This window comes from Mastigoproctus giganteus, chromosome 2 (assembly GCF_048544385.1).
Source record: "Mastigoproctus giganteus isolate SK-2022 chromosome 2, ASM4854438v1, whole genome shotgun sequence".
In the NCBI taxonomy this organism is placed as follows: domain Eukaryota; kingdom Metazoa; phylum Arthropoda; class Arachnida; order Uropygi; family Thelyphonidae; genus Mastigoproctus; species Mastigoproctus giganteus.
In genome coordinates this window covers 37,299,917-37,323,570 of record NC_143576.1, presented here as the reverse complement: position 1 = coordinate 37,323,570, position 23,654 = coordinate 37,299,917, and the positions used below count along the sequence as shown (strand labels likewise).

The 23,654-nt window shown below is 39.3% G+C and overlaps 1 protein-coding gene across 1 annotated transcript in view; it reads left to right on the top strand.

Moving 5' to 3' along the window:
• Positions 1–23,654, top strand: part of LOC150089270 (spatacsin-like) — a 445,059-nt gene that overhangs the window by 112,706 nt on the left and 308,699 nt on the right. Inside the window, exon 6 of the mRNA XM_090389929.1 lies at positions 18,882–19,049. Within this exon, the coding sequence (XP_090246055.1) occupies positions 18,882–19,049 (168 nt within the window). The remainder of the gene's footprint in view (positions 1–18,881; positions 19,050–23,654) is intronic.

Here is a 23,654-nt window from a genome sequence, read left to right as displayed (position 1 = left end):
AAAAGAGATATATCCTTTTGCCTAGAAATCGGAGTGTCACTAAAGATAAGCATAAGCAGAAGAATCCTTTTTTGTGAGATATAAGACAAGACTGAGTTTTAGAAGGGTTGAAATTAACTAAGTTGTCTTTGCTCCACTGGAGAATTATCTGAAGATCGGCATTTAAGGAATTGGCAGCAGATTTTCGAGAAGTTGAAGCTGATTGAGCAGGACAAGGTTTCTCAAAATGGAAAGTTGAATGCAATGTACTATCATCGGCAAAACTATGGATAGGATTTCCAGTCAATGGAAGAAGGTCATTGATATACAAGAGGAAAAGAGTGGGGGAAAGAACTGAACCTTGGGGGACACCGGCATTAGTGGAGAATTAGAAGACAGAGAGCCATCTACCATCACCCTCAGTGAGCGATCAGAGAGAAAACTAGATAACCAATTACTAAAAACAGTTGGCAAACCATAAGATGGAAGCTTGTTTAGAAGACCTTTATGCCAAACAGGAACAAAAGCCTTTGAGATGTCAAGAGCAACTACTTGTGTTTCACCGAACCTTTCCATTGTATTAGTCCATAAATGGGTAACATAAGCCAGAATATCACCAGTGGATTGACACTGATGGAATCCATACTGGCGATCGTTGATCATACGGAAGGTTTCTAGGTAGTTTAAGAGTTGGCGGTTAATTGATTTCTCCATTACTTTAGAAAGAGTAGAAGTAATTGCAATGGGACGATAATTGGCTGGAAATGAGCTTTTCTGATTCAGAAATGTTTAGAGAATGCTCCTAACTCACCAAAAATGGTTCGCAGGCTAAAATCAAGTGACCTACTTGTTGAAACACAAAACAAGCACTGTGAGAAGTTACTTAAATTGAAAGCACTTGGAGGAACTCCATAGAAGTGTCACCTCATGCCACCTTAAACTATTCAAAAGGAGTTGTAACAGAATGGGATCTTCTACATGTATCTGAGGAAGAAATTAAACAAGAACTCTCAGATCAAAACGTTATTCAGGTCAAGAGAATCCTAATTAAAAGGTATGGTTCTTTGTTTCCAACTAGAACCATCATACTTTAAACTTGCCAAATCCACCAAATTCTGTAAAAGTCAGATATTTGAACTGTCATGTCCGACCATATATACCAAACCCTATCAGATGCTTCAAATGTCAAAAATTTGGGCATTCACAAGCAGTATGTCGAGGGGCTGCAGCATGTGGGTCTAAAGATCATATCCATACCGAATGTTCTGCAGTCTTTACAGTGTCCAAACTGTAGAGGCGCTCACTCTTATTTCACAGCTTATTCCAAAGACTGTGAAACATGGAAAAGAGAAAACACCTTGGAACAGACGCACATTGGGAAGGATTACCTCAGTACAGTAGCATGCACCGGTTACGGTACTGCCTTCCAGTTCTGGAGTTGTGTACATCCATCCAAGATAATGCCTCCCCAGATGAGAACACCTCGATCACCATATCGATCCCTTTCAGTGACGTTTGCAGGGTGATACCTTGTGCCAGTCTTTCACCAGATTAGCTGATGTCCAGAATTGCTGCTGAGACTGAATCTACTCTCATCAGTAAAGAGTACCTTAAGTAAAGATTTTGTGGTTGCAACTTTTAGAAATAGTTTTGGTCTTTACGTTTTGCACACCAGTGTAGTATGCTTGAGGGACCAGCACCTTTTTTGTCGAGGTCACTTGTGTTATGCAGAGCAAATCACAAAAAAATTTCAAAGTTTTAAGTGTTACTGTTGCACAACATTGATAGATAGTGCTCTGAAACTTGGTATACCTAGTTAACTTTTGGTGTCCAGGTTCAAAGACCTTCACATTTTTTATAATGCAGTCTGGCACCAAAAATTTGTTGCAACAAATTTAAGCAAGACCTCTGAAAGTCATAACTTTGAAATAAAAAACTTTGACACCTTCTTCTTTGGACATTCCACTTACAAACTGCATTATTTCAGCCTAACTAAATATGAGCTCTTATACTTGTTTGCTGGCTGAGATATTTTCCTTCGGAGATTTCCACACTGATGACTTGCACTTGACTCCATGATGTCATTTGGATCCAAGCCACCAATAGATGCAGTTTTACTGGCAATTACACCTTGTACTTGACTTGCATTCTTTTGGCATAGCCTTGTGAGTCTCTCTCTTAGCCATTCGCTGAAATTTCAGAGGAGAAATCTCAATAGCCATCAACACATGAACCACCCCTATTCCAATTAAATTATACAGCTAAGAATAATAATTTAGAAGTAGACAATGCCACTGCAGCAAACAGACCATGAACTGAAGTTCTGTCAGGTCCCATACCCAGATTTCTGATCATCATTCCAATACTGAGAAACCTATTTGAAAAAATATTGCTCATTTTCATTCAAAAGGGTTAGTGGGGTTAGCAGATTCCCCTAAATTAGTTGAGAGGCTTCGTTCTGGGGATTTCTCAATTGATACCAAAATCGACAGGCACTCTGAGCAGCTGCTCACCAACATCAGTCAAAGGAATACCAGTTACTGTGACACCACACAGAACTCTAAATTGATCAAGGGGGGTGTCATATCAGAGTGTAACCTGCTTGAGGTTACTGAGGAGGAAATCCCCTCCGAATCAAAGCCACAGGGAGTGATAGCTGTTAAAAGAATTTATGTGTGTAAGGATAGGAAGTCAGTACCAACTAGAAACCTCATCCTTACATTCAATTCTCCGACTCTAAATTCAGTAAAAGCAGTGTACATAAATTGCAATGTAAGGCCATGTATTCCCAATCCACTGTGATGTTTTAAATGCCAGAAATATGGGCATTTAAATATGGCCTGTTGTGGATCATCTAACTGTGCTCGGTGTGGTGCAGTGCAAAAAACCACAAAGCAATGCATGTACAGCCACTACACCCACTTGTGTCAACTGAGAAGGTTAGTTAGTTAGTTAGTTAGTTATTTGGTTTTTAGGAGCATTAGCAACTAAGGCCACATTGCTCCGGGGATATGCGGTGGTCATTCCCTGACCTTTCCGCACCTTCCGTATTTGGTGGGCACGGGCTTGAACCCTGGTCTAATCAAGAAGCGTGTGCTACGTACTGCTGCTCCTGCCCACCTGGCTACGGAGGCACCCAAATGAGAAGGTGAGCACTTTGCATACTCAAGGGCATGCCAGTGGTGAAAACAAGAAAAGCAGATAAAAACAACACAAGGCAGATCTGAATTAGAGACGTGAAAACTGATAATGTCAGTAAGTAGTAATAACCCCACATAGGCTCAAAAGGCTGCAGGGAAGCAATCTATTGGAATTCAAACAGATATAACAATCCCACAAAAGTATCTTTTTCCTTGCTACTTACTGAATGCTCAAAAGCCAGTTCAAAACACCCAGTCAGCTACCACTCTCATAGTGATACCACCTACTGCTCTACCTCTACCTACACAAAATATTACACAGGAAACAAAAAAATCTAATTCGCTGTCCATGGAAAATGAAAAAATGGAGAAAGTGGTGAAGGAAACAAATGAAGATTCAGTTTTAGAATTTTTTGTGGACGAAGATATGGACACTGGACAATGTCCAATCTTTCCCAAAAAAGGATAAATCCAGGGACCGAGAAACTAAAGCCTTCAGCCCTTCAGAAGGCCACAGATGGACCCACCAAATCTAAGAAATATCCACTTTCAAATTTCTAAACTGCAAGTGGATATTTCCACTACAAGTGGAAATATCCACTTGCAGTGGAACTTTCGTGATTTCTGTCAAAACAGTGAAGACATCAAGGCCTTCCTATGTAAGTACAAGCCGACATGCCAAACATGCTTTTGCTTAAAGGAGACATATTTAAAGGCAAATGAGGACCCTCATATGTGTAGCTATTCTGCCATTCGGGAAAGACAGATAAAACTGGAGGTGGACCTGCCCATGGAGGAATTGCCATCCTTGTGGGTAACTATACCCCCCTTTCAAACTACACCACTCACTACCCTTTTAGAGGCCATGGCCATACATCTTTCAGTAGGGTTTGTTCTCACTATCTACTCAATCTATTTGCCACCTGGGAACAACATCCCCCAGGCAGACGTTGATAATCTCATTAAGCAATTGGCAACCCCTTTTCTATTTCTAGCGGATTCAATGGACATAGAACTCTGTGGGGTAGTGCTAGCAGCAATGGAAGGGGTAGGATTATAGAGCGATTGCTCAAAAACTTCTTCACCCTTTTAAATGTGAGATCTAATACCTTTTTCCTCATGGCTACCTGTATGTTTACTGCCATTGATATTTTCCATCTGTCTTCTTCCTTCTACCTATGTGTACATGGGGGGGTTTGAAGAAAACTCTTACAGTAGCGATCACTTCCCTGTAATATCCACACTTTACAGTGGAAGACCATGCACAATATAAGATCGATCATGCTGACTGGAATGCCTTCAAACATCTGGCAACGTTTAATACAACCACAGTCAGCCATGAGCCAATTAATGATGCAGTAAATTTCATCACAGTAAGTATTGTTCAAGCAGCAGCAACCGCAATTCCGAAGACAACTTAGGTTCCATCATTTCCGAAACCACGTTGGAATGAAGAATACACAGCACCAATAAAGGCATAAAACAAGGCATGGGGGATATTTTGTCAATATCCCACTACACATAATCTGATAGCCTTTAAATCTGCTGGAGCAAAAGTATGTTACATTAGATGTCAGAGTCAAAAGGAATCTTGGATCTGTTTCACATCTTCCATCAACCAGACAGCATCACCTAAGCTCATTTGGGACCAAGTCCAGATGCAAGATGCAAAGAAAATGAAGGGTAGATACATATCGTCTGCTACATCAATCCAGATTATAATGGATGTACAATTGTAGAACCACTGCAATTGCTAACACTCTAGGGACACATTTTCTAAAGTGTCTTACCCCCATGAGTTTCTGGCCCTGAAACAAAAAACCGAAAATCAGCATTTGAAGCTATCTTCTAATAACTGGGAGACATACAATCGGCCTTTCACAGAATGTGAATTGAAAGTGGTGCTATCTCTATCCAGTGCGAGTGCCGTTGGGCCGATGACATCCATTATGAGATGATCAAACATCTTTCATCAGAATCTATGGATCCTTTGCTCTGTCTGTTCAACACAATCTACCTTGAAGACCAGTTTCCAGACACCTGGCATAAGGCAATTGTGTTTGCCTTTCCCAAGTCTGGAAAGGATCCAAAATTTCCAAACAATTGCCACCCAATTGTTCTGACAAGCTGCTTGTGCAAGGTCCTGGAAAGGATGGTCAATGCACACCTCATTTGGTATTTAGAAGCAACTGATATCCTTGATTGAAAAAACTACAATGTGGCTTCTAAAGGAACAGGTCAACACTCGACCATTTAATAAGATATGAAACTTCTATCCAAAATGCTTTCCTGAAAAAGCAAGCACCTGGTGTCGATTTTTTTTGATATGGAAAAAGTGTATGACACGAATTGAAGATTTAGAATTTTAAGAGATATCTATAACCTTGATTTTAGGGGTCATCTAGCCCTATTTATTAAAAATTTTTCTTATTGAACCGCTCATTCCAAGTTCGTGTGGGGTCTGCTCTCTCTCTCTCTCTCTCTCTCTCTCTCTCTCTCTCTCTCTCTCTCTCTCTCGATCATTTTGTCAAGAGGAGAGAGTTCCCAATCGATGGCCAGTTGTAAGTGTTATGCTTTTTGCTATCAAAGTGAATTTTATTACTGAACAACTTCCTCCAACCGTTAATGACTTTAGCATCTTTTCACAGTCATGCAACATGAGGGTTATCAAAAGACAATTTCAGAATGCCATTGACCACATCAACTCATGGGCAGTGGTTAATGGTTTCAGGATTTTCATCTCAGAAAACTATTTGCATCTACTTTTGTAGCAAACAGAACTTTCACCCTGAACCAGAATTAAAGCTCAGACAAATAATCATCCTAGTAGCACCCAAGACAAAATTCTTGAGGCTTGTATTTGATAGTAAGTTTACATTCCTTTTACATATTGTCAAATGAGGACCAAGTGATGAATTTTGATGAATTTGAGGTATTGCTCAAAACATCAAAGGCAGATATTGTTGGGATATCAGAGACTTGGTGTCACACAGATATAAGGAATGTAGAACTGGAATTTGGGGAGTACAACGTCTACAGAAAGGATAGACTGGATAGGAAGGGAGGAGGGGTTACGCTATTAGTTAAGAAATACATAAAATCCAAGGAAGTGAAGCAGTGGACATTGCTGGACAGTGCAGTGTCGAGTCAGTTTGGTGTGACATAAGCATTGGGAGATCAAAATTGAGAGTAGGAGTATGCTATAGGCCTAATAACTCTGATGAGTATAATAAGAAACTGTACAGGGAAATAGAGTGGGCCAGTAAATCAGAGAGTCTTATAATGGGAGATTTTAATTTCCCAGATATTGACTGGAATTTGGGGGCTGGTCACTCACACACTAGCAAGGCTTTTGTGGATTTATTGGATGATTGTTTTCTACATCAGCATGTTTGGGAGGCAACTAGAGGGAGGAATACTCTTGATTTGATTATCAGCAGTGATTCTTCATGCATTAAGAATCTGCAGATAAATGAACCACTAGGTGGCAGTGATCACAGTGTGCTGAAGTGGGATTTACTCAAAGGGGTAACTACCATTAGGGGTAAAGGGAAAGGTTATTGCTTTCGTAAAGGCGACTACGATGGACTGAGACAGTATTTAAATTCTATACAGTGGGACCAACTGATGATGTTACCAACAGCAAATGCAAAATGGGAAGCATTCAAAGAACTTATCTTGGAAGCTACTAGGCTTTACATACCAACTAAGAAATATTGTTCAAGGTTTAGGCCTAAATGGATGTCAGATGAACTGATGAGGCATATGGCAGAGAAGAAACATGCATGGGATACATACAAATTAACACATGACACAGAAGCCTATGATAGATACAAGTTGATCTGTAACCAAGTTACAAAGGAGGTTAGGCAGGTGAAGGCAGATTACGAGAAATCTTTGGCAAGGGATGTAAAGAAAAACAGCAAAGAGTTCTTTACTTATGTAAACTGTAGAAGGAAGGGGATGAATCAGATTGGTCCACTTGATATCGATGGGTCAACTGTTGATGATCCTGCTCAGGTAGCTAAAAAACTAAATGAATGTTTTGCATCGACATTCACACATGAGGAGTTATTTAGCGAGGGGAAAGCCAGAGGTGTATTCAACTCTAGCAGTAAGCTAGAGAATCTTGTAATAACTGAGAGTCAAGTGGAGGAGAAATTGTTGAAGATAAACACAAGAAAGGCACCCGGGGTGGATGGGATCTATCCAGTTATAAGGCTGACACAAGCAATTATAGACCTGTGAGAGTACTGTATACAGGTCTGGAGGCCTCATTTCAAGAAGGATGTAGAGCTGCTGGAACGAGTACAGAGAAAGGCAACAAGATTAGTGAATGGAACAAAGGGGTGCTCTTACGAAGAAAGGCTTAAGCTTTGCAAATTACAGCGTCTGGAGACTAGGCACCAGTGAGGTGATCTGATAGAGGTGTATAAAGCATTGAATGGTTTGAGCATGCTCAGTGCTGATGGGATTCTTCCTCTCGCTCAGAATAATCACCTGAGAGGGCATAAATTCAAATTGAGGAAAGACAGATGTAGGATAGACGTGCGGAAATTTGCCTTTAGCCAGCGAGTGGTTGGTTGGTGGAACAGACTTCCATCCCTTGTCGTGGAAGTTGATAACCTAAATAAGTTTAAGGCTCAGCTGGACAGGTATTTTGAACGAACAGAGGGGTGAAGTGGAAGTGTTTTTTTTTTTTTTTTTTTTTGGCTGATGCTGCATAAGCTTGCTTTCTTGCATCAAATGCCTCTACTAATGCTAATGCTAAAGTGCACAAGAGGAGTGAACTTCCTTCGTGCCATCTCATCTAATAATTCAGGAGCAAACCGACATACTTTATTCCACCTCTATCGTACACTGGTCTGATCTAAACTAGACTATGGGTCCCAAGTGTACACATCTGCTAGAGACAGCCTACTACGATGGCTAGACCCAGTTCACCACCAAACCATCTGTGTTGCTACTGGAGCATTTCAAACATCACCTGTCCACAGTTTATACATCAAAGCAACTGAACCACCTCTCTCACTTCAACGAATGCAATTGTCGCTAAAATATACCTTTAGAATGAAATCCCTGCCAGACCACCATACGTGGACATGCTTTTCAAGCCACAATGGGAAAATCTATATAACACTCATCAGACTGGCAATCGTCCCTTTGGTGTTCGTGTCCAAGAGCTGCTCAGACAGATGACTATTACAGTAAACAGTGTTACTGAGGCAACCCGTTCTACCCTTGCATGCTCACGTTACATCATGTGACTTCTCCATCCATAACAGGGGAAAATCCAGAACTTCACTGTCTGTCTACTTACAACTGTATGCTTTCCATCAATTTGCTTACTCTGATTTCCTGCCTGTCTTCACTGTTGACTCAAAATCAGAATCATCTGCAGGATCTGCTGAAGTCTTCCCAGACAATACATTATATAACTGAGAAGATTCCCCATTAGAAATTTATTAAAACTAATAATTTTAGTTATATTAAAACTAATAATTTTCAAAGATGTATACACAGGTTCCTTAAGTACATTACAGGCTCTATCAGTGATGAGATATAATCCTCATCCAGTCCTGTCCAAGATTCAGTAGCTATACTCTTTTTTATGAATCGAGGTTTGACATCCCGTTCTGCTGAATCCCAAGCCACATTGGGATCATAGTTAATGATCTGGCAGATGCTTCAACCAGATCATCACAATCTCAGAACAGTTGTAGCCTGTTAGTCCCTCTACAGACTACAGGCATATGATACACTCCAAATTATTTTCCCAGTGACAACAATCTTGTCATGGGCATACTACAAACAAACTATCAGATAAAGCCTGTAATTAAACTGTGGTGTAGTCTGCGCAGGAACCTCAGAGAAAAAGTTATTCTTGCTCACCTCCACAGATGACGCTCCTATGTATGAGAGCTCTGAAAATCTTTTAAGCATTCGGCATATTTTAATTGAGTATCCATGTTATAGACACGAACATGTTTTTTTATTTTAATGCTTTTATTCACCTGACTGAGCCTTATACACTCAGTCAAATTTTATCCGACAATGACCACAGCAACCATTTTTAATTATTTAAAGGCCTAATGCCTTTTTAGCCATATTTAAAATATATCTTTTATCCCATGATATACTTTTATCGTTATCCTTTTTGACAGAGTGATGTAATTTTTTAGGTCATCGAAATGTTTTAACCGTAATATTTTCCATGACTTGGTTCTAGCGCATTATAGCCTTAGTTGCTAATGTGCCAATAAACCAAAATCACCAAAAAAAAAAAAAAAAAAAGTTTCATTTCCAGAAATCACATATCAAAACCGTACCACTTGCATTCTTCAATCACAAACGGATAATCCATAAGGAAAAATTATTCAGAAAGGAAGGACTGTTATCAGAGATTACTGCTTGGAGGTACAATTTCTTGTCAAGTGACCAAAGACAAAAAAAAAAAAGGTTGATTTGCAAAAACTTCATATCAGAACTATGCTAATTGCATTCTTCACTCTCAAAGGGATAATCCATAAGGAATTTATTCCAGAAGGAAGGGCTTTTGACAGAGATTACTTCTTGGAGGTATTGAAATGTTAGTTGGCAAGTTTTTTTTGGTCTTTGGAACAGTCTGGTTGATGGTTAGCTGTAACAATGTGCCAATTTTGACAATGTGCCTTCTTGCACAGTAATTAGTGTGCAGACATTTCAAGCTCACAAGTAGGTTGCAGTGCTCCCTCCTTTACCCCCCCCTCCCTCCAACAGTAGACTTTTTTCTGTTTCCCAAGTTGAAATTGAGCTTGAAAAGGCTCCGATTTGTTTATAATTCATCAGAAGAATGTGATAGGAAACAAGTTTACCAAAGTATTTCCAAAGCTTCTATGAATGCTAACAAATCTTCAGTCTTTTGGGGACTGTTTTGAGGTAGATGATGTGTATTATATTCTGTTGTATAAGAGTAACAATCATTTTATCAATTTTTCCTATAGGTTCTTTAGCAGCATCATGCAATGTATACACTGGACCATCCATGCTTTGGTGTGACTGAGGTAGTGCTCTGTCAGAGCACTACCTCAATCACACCAATGTCAGTGCATTGTCAGAGTTTCATTGTATGGTTTGGAATTTTTAGTGGAGAAATTCAGATTCTGTGCATTTGATTTTTATACTTTTGCAAGTCTGAAGAATAAGCCGTAGTTAAAGGTACTTTTGCGAAAGTTTTGCCCTGAACATTTGTTATATCCTTGGGTCCTTTCCTTTTCATTTAAGAATTGGAGGTTGAATATATGATGCCGCTTGTTATTCCTGACTTTATTCCATATGGTTTGTATGTGCATGGAGCTATTTATTGTTGAGACAAACTGGATCCAGTTGCCATTTAACATGTACTTTTGAAGTATCTGTTGCTGTCACTTTTTATAAATATGATGGAAATTTGCAGATGTTCCATGCTTTATTCTGCTCATTTTGCATTGGAGTATTCTTCCTTCCACCATTTTCATGTATGTGAGGAACATGTTGATGTTTTCAGTAATAATTCAGTTGAAGCTTGAATAAAAGTAAGTGCCTATTAAATATTCAACTTCTGAATTTCTGGATTCCATTGTTTCTTGTTCATTTTATCTATAGGTGGCTTTGCCCAATCTTCACCTGAGATTTATCTTGTGCTGGCATGGAGTATTTCATTCAGGGTGATTATAGTGTGATAATGATCAGTGTTTAGCAGATTGTTTAGCAGAGAGTCATTTCCATATATACAGGGTGTCCCAAAAAGGTGTAACCAATTTTAAATGTTTGCAACAAATGTAATTTTAATGATAGAAACACAAAACCTGCGCTAAATATGAGAAAAACAGTTGAAAGTTTTTACTGACATTCAGCATGTGCACCACTTGTCACATGAACAAAAAGGTATAACCAATTTTAAATGAGCCATACAAACATGTTGGAGGAAATGGAACAAGATGAACGTGTAATGACACAGATTAGTTTCACGGATGAGTGCACATTTCATGTTTCGGGAAAAGTGAATAAGTAAAATGTCAGAATTTGGGGGACAGAAAACCCACACTGTGCGAAGGAGTATCAGCGAGATAGCCCAAAGGTGAATGTGTGGTGTGGCATCATGGTTGATCGTGTTATTGGACCCTTTTTCTTTCAAGAAGCGACTGTGAGAGCAGATAATTACCAGGACATGCTTGAGCTTTATGTGAGAGTAGGTGTGTGTTATAGGCCTAATGAATCTGATGATTATAATGAGCAATTGTGTAGAGAAATAGAGTGGGCCAGTAAATTAGTGTCTTATAATGGGGGATTTTATTTTTCTTGATATTGACTGGAATTTGTGGGTCGAAGAATTAATCTTGGAAGCTACTAGGCTTTTCATACCAACAAAGAAATATTGTTCAAGATTTAGGCCTAAATGGATGTCAGATGAACTAATTAGACATGTGACACAGAAGCCTATGATAGATATAAGCTGGTCTGTAACCGTTACAAAGGAGGTTAGGTAGGGGAAGGCAGATTACTAGAAATTCTTGGCAAAAGATGCAAAGAAAAACAGCAAAGAGTTCTTTACTTATATAAACTCTAAAAGGAAGGGGATGAATCAAATTAGTCCACTTCATATCAGTGGTTCGACTGTTGATGATCCTGCTCAGATAGTAAACAAATTGAATGAGTATTTTGCATCTACATTCACACATAAGGAGTTATTAAGGATTGAAAATGCCAGAAGGTTATCAAATTGTAGCAGGGTGCTTAATGATTTTGTTATAACTGAGAGCAAAGTGGAGGAAAAAATTGTTGAAGTTAAACATAAGAAAGGCACCTGGGGTTCGTGGGATCTATCCAGTTATATTAAACGAGGTGGCTAATAAAGTAAGAAAACCCTTAGCCATAATTATGAGAGCATCCTCGGACTCAGGGAAGGTCCCCACGGACTGGAGATGGGCAAATGTATCCCCAGTACACAAAGCGAGATCGAAGGGTGGTACGAGTAATTACAGACTAGTTAGTTTAACTTCTGTTCCGGGTAAAATAATGGAGTCACTGGTTAAAAATGCATTGAAGGATCATCTAGACAAGACTATAGCAATAATTCAGACACAGCATGGGTTTGTTAAGATAGTCTTGTCTGAAAAATTTGATTGGTTATTATGATGTGGTTACAAAGGACCTGGATGAAAAAATAATTTTGGGATTTCAGGAAAGCTTTTGACACTGTTGCACATTGAAGACTACTGTACAAATTGGAGCAGAATGGTATTAAGGGTAAGTTGCGACAATGGATAAATGGATCGTTGAGTGGGAGAAGACAGAAGGTGGTAATCAATGGGCGTAGGTGCCTCCGTAGACAGGTTGGAAGGAGCAGCAGTGCATAGCACACGCTTCTTGATTAGACCGGGGTTCGAGCCCGTCACCACCAAATACGGAGGATGCGGAAAGGTCAGGGAATGACCACCACATATCACGGAACAATATGGCCTTAGTTGCTAATGCTCCTAAAGACCAAATAACTAACTAACTAACTCAATGGGCGTTGCTCTTTGTGCACTAATGTTATTAGTGGAGTCCCACAGGGTTCGGTGTTGGGTCCATTGTTGTTTTGTATATTTATCAATGATATTGATGAAGGTGTATCAGGCTTAGTGTTGAAGTTTGCAGATGATACAAAGGTTGGCAGGTTTGTTAATGAGAGTAATGGCAGTGTGCTACTGCAACAGGATCTAGAAAATTTGGGAAGATGTGCTGAGAAGTGGCATCTGAAGTTTCGCAATGACAAATGCAAAGTACTGCATATGGGTAGAAGTAATCTCAGAGGGACGTACCAACTGTGTGGTGGTAGGAAATGAAAAAGACCTGAGAGTAATTGTGCAGTCAGATGTGAAGTTTTCTGAGCAGTGCAGACCATCTGCCAGAGCAGGTCATGGAGTTTTGTCAATGATATACAGGAATTTTGCTAGCAGCGATTGTCCCTCTGAATAGGCAATGGTCAGGCCACACCTTGAATACTGCGTACAGGTCTGGAGGCCTCATTTTAGGAAGGATGTAGATTTGCTTGAGCATGTACTGAGAAGGGCAACAAGGTTGGTGAGGGGAATGAAGGGATCCTCTTGCCAAGAGAGGCTTAATTCTGCAAATTGCAGCAGCTGGAGACTAGGCACTTGCGAGATGATCTGATTGAGGTGTACAAGGCGTTGAATGGGTTGAGCACGCTGAATTCTAGTGGGATTGTTCCACTTGTTCAGATTACAAACCTAAGGGGACATAAATTCAAATTGAAGAGAAAGACAGCTGTAGAATAGATGTGCAGAAATTTGTCTATAGCCAGATGGTGGTTAATTGCTGAAACAAACTTCCATCTGTTGTTGTGGAAATTGATATGCTAAATGAATTTGTTGAACTGGACAAACATTTACAGGGAATGGTTGTGTGAATTTTTTTTTTTTTTTGGCTGATGATACATAAGCTCATACACTTGCTTTCTTGCATCACATGCCACTATTACTATTACTATCAGCCAAAAAAAAAAAAAAAAAAAAAAAGCCAGCTAACAGTTCATCTAGCTCTTCCTTGAATTTATTCAAACAACCCACCTTTAGAACACCAGATGCGTTTCTTCCAAGATTAGGCCACCGTGTCACAATGAAAAACTCTGAGTAAAAGAAAGTTATTCATAATTGGCATGCGAGACAATCACTATAGAAATCATTTATATAACTGTGCCTGGCACTTGGGTCCCCGGATTAGTTTTTAAAGAGCATAGGAGATCATTTGTGAATCTCATAGTAGGGGGGAGTCTCCAAATTTGTTTTGAAACATTTACTTAAAAGTACAAGACTTAACAATTACTTAACAGTCACTTAACAAGTACAAGACAATGCTGAAGAAAAGCCATGAGTTAGGGTTGAATTTGAAAGTGTCTGCAATTCTGCCAAGACACGATAGGAGGGAGTATATGATGAGAGCCTTGTCAATCAATTCGCCCCTGGAAAGATTGTGCAAGGCTCGAGGGGTAGAATTTTTCTCAGCCTGGTCTGTGCTTGTTAACAGGAGAGATTGCTTCTACAGGGATGGAATAGATATAAATAGAAAGGATGCAAGAATATTTGCTGATGCTATCAAGGCACAGTTAGGTGAAAAACTGCAAGCTTGGGGGATACACGGACTAATAGATTAACAGTAGCCGCTGGCAGAGGTAAAAGTGATTCTTGCACTACTTCTATTGAAATGCAATTGGACAGCATCCTGGAAAGCAAGACAATAGGAAATTCCAGGACTGCTGGGAGTCATAGTGGAACAAGTAAATACATGGGCTGTGTTAGGGTACCTAAGAGTAGAAACAGGTGCATGTATACTTGCATGTACACCAATGCTAGGAGTATTGTTAATAAATTCGATGAGCTTGAAGTGCTAGTCAAGACATCAAAGGCAGATATTGTCGGGATATCAGAGACATGGTGTCACACAGACATATGTAGTGTAGAACTGGAATTTGGGGAGTACAATGTGTACAGAAAGGATAGACAGGACAGGAAGGGAGGAGGGATTATACTGTTAGCTAAGAAACACATAAAATCTAAGGAAGTGCATTCTATTGACGTGGTTGGACAATGCAATCTTGAGTCTGTTTCGTGTGACATAAGCACTGGGAAAGGAAAAATGAGAGTAGGTGTTATAGGCCTAATGAATATGATGAGTATAATGAGCAATTGTGCAGAGAAATAGAGTGGGCCAGTAAATTAGAGTGTCTTATAATGGGGGATTTTAATTTTCCGGATATTGAATGGAATTTTGGGTCAAAGAATTAATCTTGGAAGCTTCTAGGCTTTTCATACCAACAAAGAAATATTGTTCAAGATTTAGGCCTAAATGAATGTCAGATGAACTAATTAGACATGTGACAGAAAAGAATAATGCATGGGATACATACAAATTAACATGTGACACAAGCCTATGATAGATATAAGCTGGTCTGTAACCAAGTTACAAAGGAGGTTAGGCAGATTACGAGAAATCTTTGGCAAAGGATGCAAAGAAAAACAGCAAAGAGTTCTTTACTTAGGTAAACTCTAGAAGGAAGGGGATGAATCAGATTGGTCCACTTGATATCGATGGGTCAACTGTTGATGATCCTGCTCAGATAGCTAACAAACTAAATCAATATTTTGCATCGACATTCACACACATGATGAGTTATTCAGGGAGGGGAATACCAGAGGTATATTCAACTCAGGCAGTAAGCTAAATAATCTTGTGATAACTGACAGTAAAGTAGAGGAGAAAATTGTTGAAGATAAATACAAGAAAGGCACCTGCGGTGGATGGAATCTATCCAGTTATATATTAAAGGAGGCATCAAAGGAAGTAGGCAAACCCTTAACCATAATTATGAGAGCTTCCCTGGACTCAGGGGAGGTACCCATGGACTGGAGATGTGCAAATGTGACCCCAATCCACAAAGGAGGATCATAGGGATACACAGGTAATTACAGACCTGTTAGTTTAACTTCTCTTCCAGGGAAATTAATGGAGCCACTGGTTAAAGAAGCATTACAAGATAATCTAGACAAGACTTCATTTATAGCTCAGACACAGCATGGGTTTGTTAAGGGGAAGTCTTGTCTGACTAATTTGATTGGATATAATGATGTCACAAAGGAACTGGATGCAAAGAATAACTTTGATATCATATATTTGGATCTTAGAAAAGCCTTTGATACTGTTGCACATGGAAGACTGCTGCACAAATTGGAGCAGTGTGGCATTGGAGGCAAATTGCTGCTATGGATAAAGTTGAGTGGGAGAAGACAGAGAGTGGTAATCAATGGACACTGCTCTTCGTGGACTAATGTTATTAGTGGAGTCCCTCAAGGTTCAGTGTTGGGTCCATTGTTGTTTTCTGTATTTATAAATGCTATTGATGATGGTATATCAGGCTTAATGTCCAAGTTTACGGACGATACAAAGGTTGGCAGGGTTGTTAATGGCACTAATGACAGTACACTGCTGCAACAGGATCTAGTAAAGTTGAGCAGATGGGCTGTGAGGTGGCAAATGAAGTTTAATATTGGCAAATGTAAAGTACTACATATGGGAAGCAGTAATCCGAGAATAACGTATCAACTCTGTGGTACCACACTGACAGTGGTAGAGAATGAAAAGGACCTGGGGGTAATTCTGCAGGCAGATATGAAATTTTTTGAATAGTGCAAACCTGCAAGAGTAGCTCATGGTGTCTTGTCAATGATATAGAGAAATTTTTTTATCCAGGATTATCCCCTTATATAAGGCAATGGTCAGGCCACACCTTGAGTACTGTATACAGGTGTGAAGGCGTCATTTTAAGAAGGATGTAGAGCTGTTGGAATGAGTACAGAGAAGGGCAACAAGATTAGTGAATGGAACAAAGGGTTGCTCTTATGAAGAAAGTCTTTTTTGCAAATTATAGTGTCTGTAGACTAGGCACCTGCGAGGTGTTCTGATAGAGGTTTATAAAGCCTTAAATGGTTTAGGCATTCTCAGTGCAGATGGGATTCTTCCTCTTGCTCAGAATAATTGCCTGAGAGGGCATAAATTCAAATTGCGGAAAGACGGTTGTAGGATGGATTGTGTGGAAGTTTGTCTTTAGCCAGCGGGTGGTTGATTGCTGGAACAAACTTCCATCTGTTGTTGTAGAAGTTGATAGCTTAAATAGATTCAAGGCAGTACTTGACAAACATTTGGAGCGAGTGGATGGGTGAAATAAGGGGTTTTTTTTGGCTGATTCTATATAAGCTTGCTTTCTTGGATCATATGCCTTTTCTAATGCTAATGCTAAATACTATCCCCAGAAATAGCCATATTTTGAATAGAATCCAAGCCATTCATTATTATGCTTTGGCTGTAAATTGTTCTCTCCTCCTTTGTTGCAGAAAAGTGTCTTATCAGGCAGTCTCTGTATACTTGCTTCAGGTTTGAAATAATGCCTTGATCTCTTGACCGCTTGAAACTGGTAGTACTAGGAGATAAAATATGATTGCTATATTCTTCAACTTAAGTGCATCAGCAGAATGTGGTCTAAAATAATCTAGAAACCATTGAAGTGTTCCTTTTTCTGAAGCCATCCACTTTCAGTAGCGAAGACTATAAAATTATGATTGTGAGCTAAGCACTCCTGTTAACTTCATAATGGAATGGAAGTTGGTGTATAAAACCTCATAAATATTACACAAAACATTAATCATGTTTTGTGTAATATTTATGTTGTAGCTATCATAAACTGGCTTTGTTTACATAAAAATAAATTCTGTTTATTCAGTGCTATCTCTATGCAAAATGCAGAACTTGATTGTCCTCGTGTCATGGTGCAACGAAACAGGATTGTACTCAGCTTTGTATTAACAATACAAGTTAACATAAATTAATTCTGTGAGAATGTTTCCATGCCTCCATTACTTCAATAGATTCAGAATCAATTTTTTCCGATGTAATGAGTTTTAAAAGAGGAATATAATGGCTAAATGAAAGAAGTTGGTTTTTTTTTTTTTTTTTTGTTAGTTGATGGCGCATCGGCTTCTGTGGCCATAATGCACCTCCCAAGGTTTTTGCACTAATCTGATCCAAGCCCAAGGCGGGATTCGAACCCGTGACCTTTGGGTTGCCATGCAGGCATCATATCCACCCAGCTAGCCCAGTCGGCGAAAGAAGTTGTATTAACCTAATTCCAATTTTGTTGGGGTTAGTAGGAACATAACGTCTACGTGTGGATGACTTAAATATTTTGGATCCAATAGTAATAAAACTTTGAAATCCAGATTTTTCCACACATTCAGGGATTTCTCAATACTTTTTTTTTTTTGACTAGTGCATCAACAGTGGGGATTCAAAAATAGTGAAAATGTTGAAAAATTGAATCCAACATAATAGCAGGGTTTTCCCCACACAAAAGCTCAAAAATACCCTGTTATGCAAGGTTTACTGAAATTCTTTAACCATGTTAGAGTGAAACTGTGTTATATAAGTACACTGTTGTGCGAGGATTGCCACATTTATCAAACATGTTAGAGAGAAACTGTGTTGTAGAAGTACTGTGTTATATGTATAAAAGGAAATACAGGATTGCCTATATTTCCTTTTTTCATGATGACTCCTGGCAGTTCTTGATATCCCCATCACCTTACTTTCCAGGCTGCTGCTCATTCCAATAGAAACAGTATAAGAATCACTTTCACCTCTGCCTGCGGCTACTGTTAACCTATTGGTCTCTTAATTCCCCCAAGTAATTTAATTTCCAACCAACCTAACACTGCCTCAATAGCTTCAGTATGAATGATTGAGTAGGCTCAATGCTGATGGTATTCTTTCGCTTTCTCAGACTACTCGCATGAGGGCCTAATTTGAAATTGAGGATGGATGGTTTCTGGATAGATGTGTGAAAATTTGCCTTCAGCCAGTGGTGTCTAGTTTAAATAAAATTAAGTAAGGACTATACAAACTGTTAAAGATGGTCAGGTAATATGGAAAATATGGATTTTTTTTATTATTTTTTTCTTTCATCATTTTCTACTTCTGGTTCTAATTCTAACTACATAACCTTTATTATCAACGAACCTTAAATGGCATTTAAAAACATGCAACTGTACTATGTAAACTTTAATTATTGTTGTTTCATAATTTCGGAATTTTGCTTTTGCTTTGATAGGAAACTTCATATCAGTTTTTAATTTCCATAAAATTAATTATTCTGTATTTTAATTTTTTATTATTTTTATTTTATTTTTTTAGCATCACAGTGAAAGTGCTGAATCCAGTGTAGATAAATACATTTTAATGAAGTTAACCATTAATTGGTTGCAACAGCTAGATATGAAGACTACAAAGAGAAAGGATTATTTAAACGAGTGTAAACTGTCTTTGTGGTCATTGTATATTAAGGCAGAAGTTGAACAAGAGGTATAATTTAGAAAGTTTAATTTGATTAACAGAAAACATAAAAAATAGAATTATGAATAATATAACACCAAATTGAAAAAATATATATAGAATGTATTAAAACTTTGATTCTGAAATCAATTGTTGAATTTCTTCTTCCTTTCTTATTTTGTGGGTATATTTTAATTTTATTTTTATATAGAAATGTAATTGTTTTTCTCAGGATAACTGACACTTAAAAGTAGCTATTCTGTGGAGATAGCTATTACTTCCTGCACCTAATTACAGAAAAACTTAAATATTGAGAAAAGAAAAACAGAAAATTTTTGTGCAGCAAATAATAATTGCTTGGCACACAACTTATTAAATCAGTCAATTCTTTAACACACCACTTTAAAATTAAACAAAAAAATATTAAACACTATAATTAAAAACTATAATATTTAAAAAAATAATTTTTACTCACCACTCTAATATTAAGCTAAAAATAATTATGCTGCAATTATTTAAATATATTTACTATTGAGTGGAAATAGAAATAGCATGTTTTAATGTGTGTGCCTTAAGTTTTATGCGGAGTCTCCTGTTACCAGTGCTGAATTTTTTAAATCAGGAGGTTATTGTTTAAGAAAATTGCCTTTGTTTTTGAAAAAATGGTTTTTAAAACTGTGAGATGAATTAGTCAACCCTTCAACCTAACCCAATTAGTCAACCCTTCCCATCTCTTCCATCATTAGCATTAGCATTAGTAGAGGCATTTGATGCAAGAAAGCAAGCTTATGCAGCATCAGCCAAAAAAAAAAAAAAAAAAAAAGTAACATAAATAAATCAAAATAACCACTTCCACTTCACCCCTCTGTTCGTTCGAAATACCTGTCCAGCTGAGCCTTAAACTTATTTAGGCTATCAACTTCCACGACAAGGGATGGAAGTCTGTTCCACCCACCAACCACCCGCTGGCTAAAGGCAAATTTCCGCACATCTATCCTACATCTGTCTTTCCTCAATTTGAATTTATGCCCTCTCAGGTGATTTTTCTGAGCTAGAGGAAGAATCCCATCAGCATTGAGCATGCTCAAACCATTCAAGGCTTTGTACACCTCTATCAGATCACCCCGCTGGTGCCTAGTTTCCAGACACTGTAATTTGCAAAACTTAAGCCTTTCTTCGTAAGAGAACCCCTTTGTCCCATTCACCAATCTAGTTGCCCTTCTCTGTACTCATTCCAGCAGCTCTACATCCTTCCTGAAATGAGGCCTCCAGGCCTGTATACAGTACTCTAGGTGTGGCCTGACCATTGCCTTATACAAGGGAATAATCACCTCCTTATCCCTGCTAGAAAAATTCCTATATATCATTGACAATACACCATGAGCTACTCTTGCAGCTCGTCTGCACTGCTCAGAGAACTTCATATCTGCCTGCACCACCACCCCCAGGTCCCTTTCATTCTCTACCACTGTCAGTGTAGTACCACAGAGTTGATACGTTGCTCTGGGGTTGCTGTTTCCCATATGTAGTACTTTACATTTGTCAATGTTAAACTTCATTTGCCACCTCGAAGCCCATCTGCTCAACCTTTCCAAATCCTGTTGCAGCAGCATAGTGTCAGTAGTGTCCTTGACAACCCTGCCAACCTTCGTATCGTCTGCAAACTTGGACATTAAGCCTGATATACCATCATCAATATCATTTATAAATACAGAAAACAATAAAGGCCCCAATACTGAACCCTGAGGGACTCCACTAATAACATTAGTCCACGATGAGCAGTGTCCATTGATTACCACTCTCTGTCTTCTCCCCCTCAACCACCCCTTTATCCATAGCAGCAACTTGCCTCCAATGCCACACTGCTCCAATTTGTGCAGCAGTCTTCCATGTGCAACAGTATCAAAAGCCTTTCTAAGATCCAAGTATATAATATCAAAGTTATTCCCTGCATCCAGTTCTTTTGTGACTGCATCATAGTATCCAATCAAATTGGTCAGGCAAGACTTCCCCTTAACAAAACCATGCTGTGTCCTAGCTATAACTGAAGTCTTGTCTAGATGATCCTGCAGTGCTTCTTTCACCAGTGCCTCCATTAATTTTCCGGGAACAGAAGTTAAACTCACAGGTCTATAATTACTTGTGTCAGCCTTTGATCCCCCTTTGTGAATTGGGGTCACATTTGCACATCTCCAGTCAATGGGTACCTCCCCTGAGTCCAAGGAAGCTCTCATAATTATGGCTAAGGGTTTGCTTACCTCCTTTGCTGCCTCCTTTAATATAACTGGATAGATCCCATCCACCCCAGGTGCCTTTCTTGTGTTTATCTTCAACAATTTCTCCTCCACTTTGCTCTCAGTTATTACAAGATTCTCTAGCTTACTGCTAGAGTTGAATACACCTCTGGCATTCCCCTCGCTGAATAACTCCTCATGTGTGAATGTCGATGCAAAATATTCATTTAGTTTGTTAGCTACCCGAGCAGGGTCATCAACAGTTGACCCATCGATCTCAAGTGGACCAATCTGATTCATCCCCTTCCTTCTAGAGTTTACATAAGTAAAGAACTCTTTGCTGTTTTTCTTCGCATCCCTTGCCAAGGATCTCTCGTAATCTGCCTTCGCCTGCCTAACCTCCTTTGTAACTTGGTTACAGATCAACTTGTATCTATCATAGGCGTCCGTGTCACGTGTTAATTTGTATGTATCCCATGCATTTTTCTTCTCTGCCATATGCCTCATTAGTTCATCTGACAACCATTTAGGCCTAAACCTTGAACAATATTTCTTAGTTGGTATGTAAAGCCTAGTAGCTTCCACGATAAGTGCTTTGAATGCTTCCCATTTTGAATTTGCTGTTGGCAATATCATCAGTTGATCCCACTGTATAGAATTTAAATACTGTCTCAGTCCATTGTAGTCGCCTTTACGAAAGCAATACCCCTTCCCTTTACCCCTAATGGTAGTTACCTCTTTGAGTAACTCCCACTTCAGCACACTGTGATCACTGCCACCAAGTGGTTCATTTATCTGCAGATTCTTAATGCATGAAGAATCACTACTGATAATCAAATCAAGAGTATTACTCCCTCTAGTTGCCTCCCGAACATGCTGATGTAGAAAACAATCATCCAATAAATCCACAAAAGCCTTGCTACTGTGTGAGTGACCAGCCCCCAAATTCCAGTCAATATCTGGGAAATTAAAATCCCCCATTATAAGACTCTCTGATTTACTGGCCCACTCTATTTCTCCGAACAGTTTCTTATTATACTCATCAGAGTCATTAGGCCTATAGCACACTCCTACTCTCAATTTTGATCTCCCAATGCTTATGTCACACCAAACTGACTCGACACTGCACTGTCCAGCGATGTCGACTGGCTTCACTTCCTTGGATTTTATGTGTTTTTTAACTAATAGCATAACCCCTCCTCCCTTCCTATCCTGTCTATCCTTTCTGTAGACATTGTACTCCCCAAATTCCAGTTCTGCATTTCTTATATCTGTGTGACACCACGTCTCTGAAATCCCCACAATATCTGCCTTTGATGTTTTGAGCAATACCTCAAATTCATCAAATTTATTTACTAAACTCCTAGCATTGGTGTACACACAAGTATACATGCACCTGTTCTTTTTCTTAGCTACCCTAACACAACCCATGTGTTTACTTGTACCCCAATGATTCCCAGCAGTCTCTGAAATATCCTGCATCTTATTTTCCAGGCTGCGGCTCATTCCAATAGAAGCAGTGCAAGAATCACTTTCACCTCTGCCAGTGGCTACTGTTAATCTATTAGTCCTTGTATCCCCCCAATCTAGCAGTTTTCCGACCCACCTAACATTGCCTCGATAGCATCAGCAAACATTCTTGCACCCTTTCTATTTAAGTGTATCCCATCCCTGTAGAAGCAGTCTCTCCTGTTAACAAGTACAGACCAGGCTGAAAAAAATTCTACCCCTTGAGCCCTGCACAATCTTTCCAGGGCCGAATTGATTGACAGGGCTCTCATCATATACTCCCTCCTATCGTGTCTGGGCAGAATTGCAGACACTTTCAATTTCAACCCTAATTCACGGCTTTTTTTCATCACTGACCTGTACTTGTCAAGTAATTCCGCCGGTCTCCTACTCTTAATGTCATTAGTGCCAACGTGTACAACTATATCACCTTTTGTGCCCTTAAAAGATGATATCCGCTCTACAACGTCATCAACTTTTGCCCCTGGCAGACATACCCTGGTCCTATTCCACCTATCCTTTTTACAAAGCATGTTTCCCGTTTCCCTGGCAATAGAGTCACCAACAACTACTAGTTCCTTTGGGACCAGCGCATTCTGCCTTGGGGGTTGCCGCTGTGTTCCGCGATGACCAAGTGCAAGCTCTGGCATTGGTGTGGGCAGCTGAGAGCTTGATGGGCCCCTCACTTGTAATCCTTCGAGGGCATCCACCCTATCCTTCAAGCTCTCATATAGGCCCATAACAAAGCTGAGTTGTCGCCTTATCTCCTTACACTCCTTGCATCGCACACACACAAAGACATCCCCCATGGCAGTATCATGTCCCATACTTGACTGCTCCGCAAACATCAAGCAAATAGTGCATCTTACAAGGCTGTGATTCAGAGGACAAC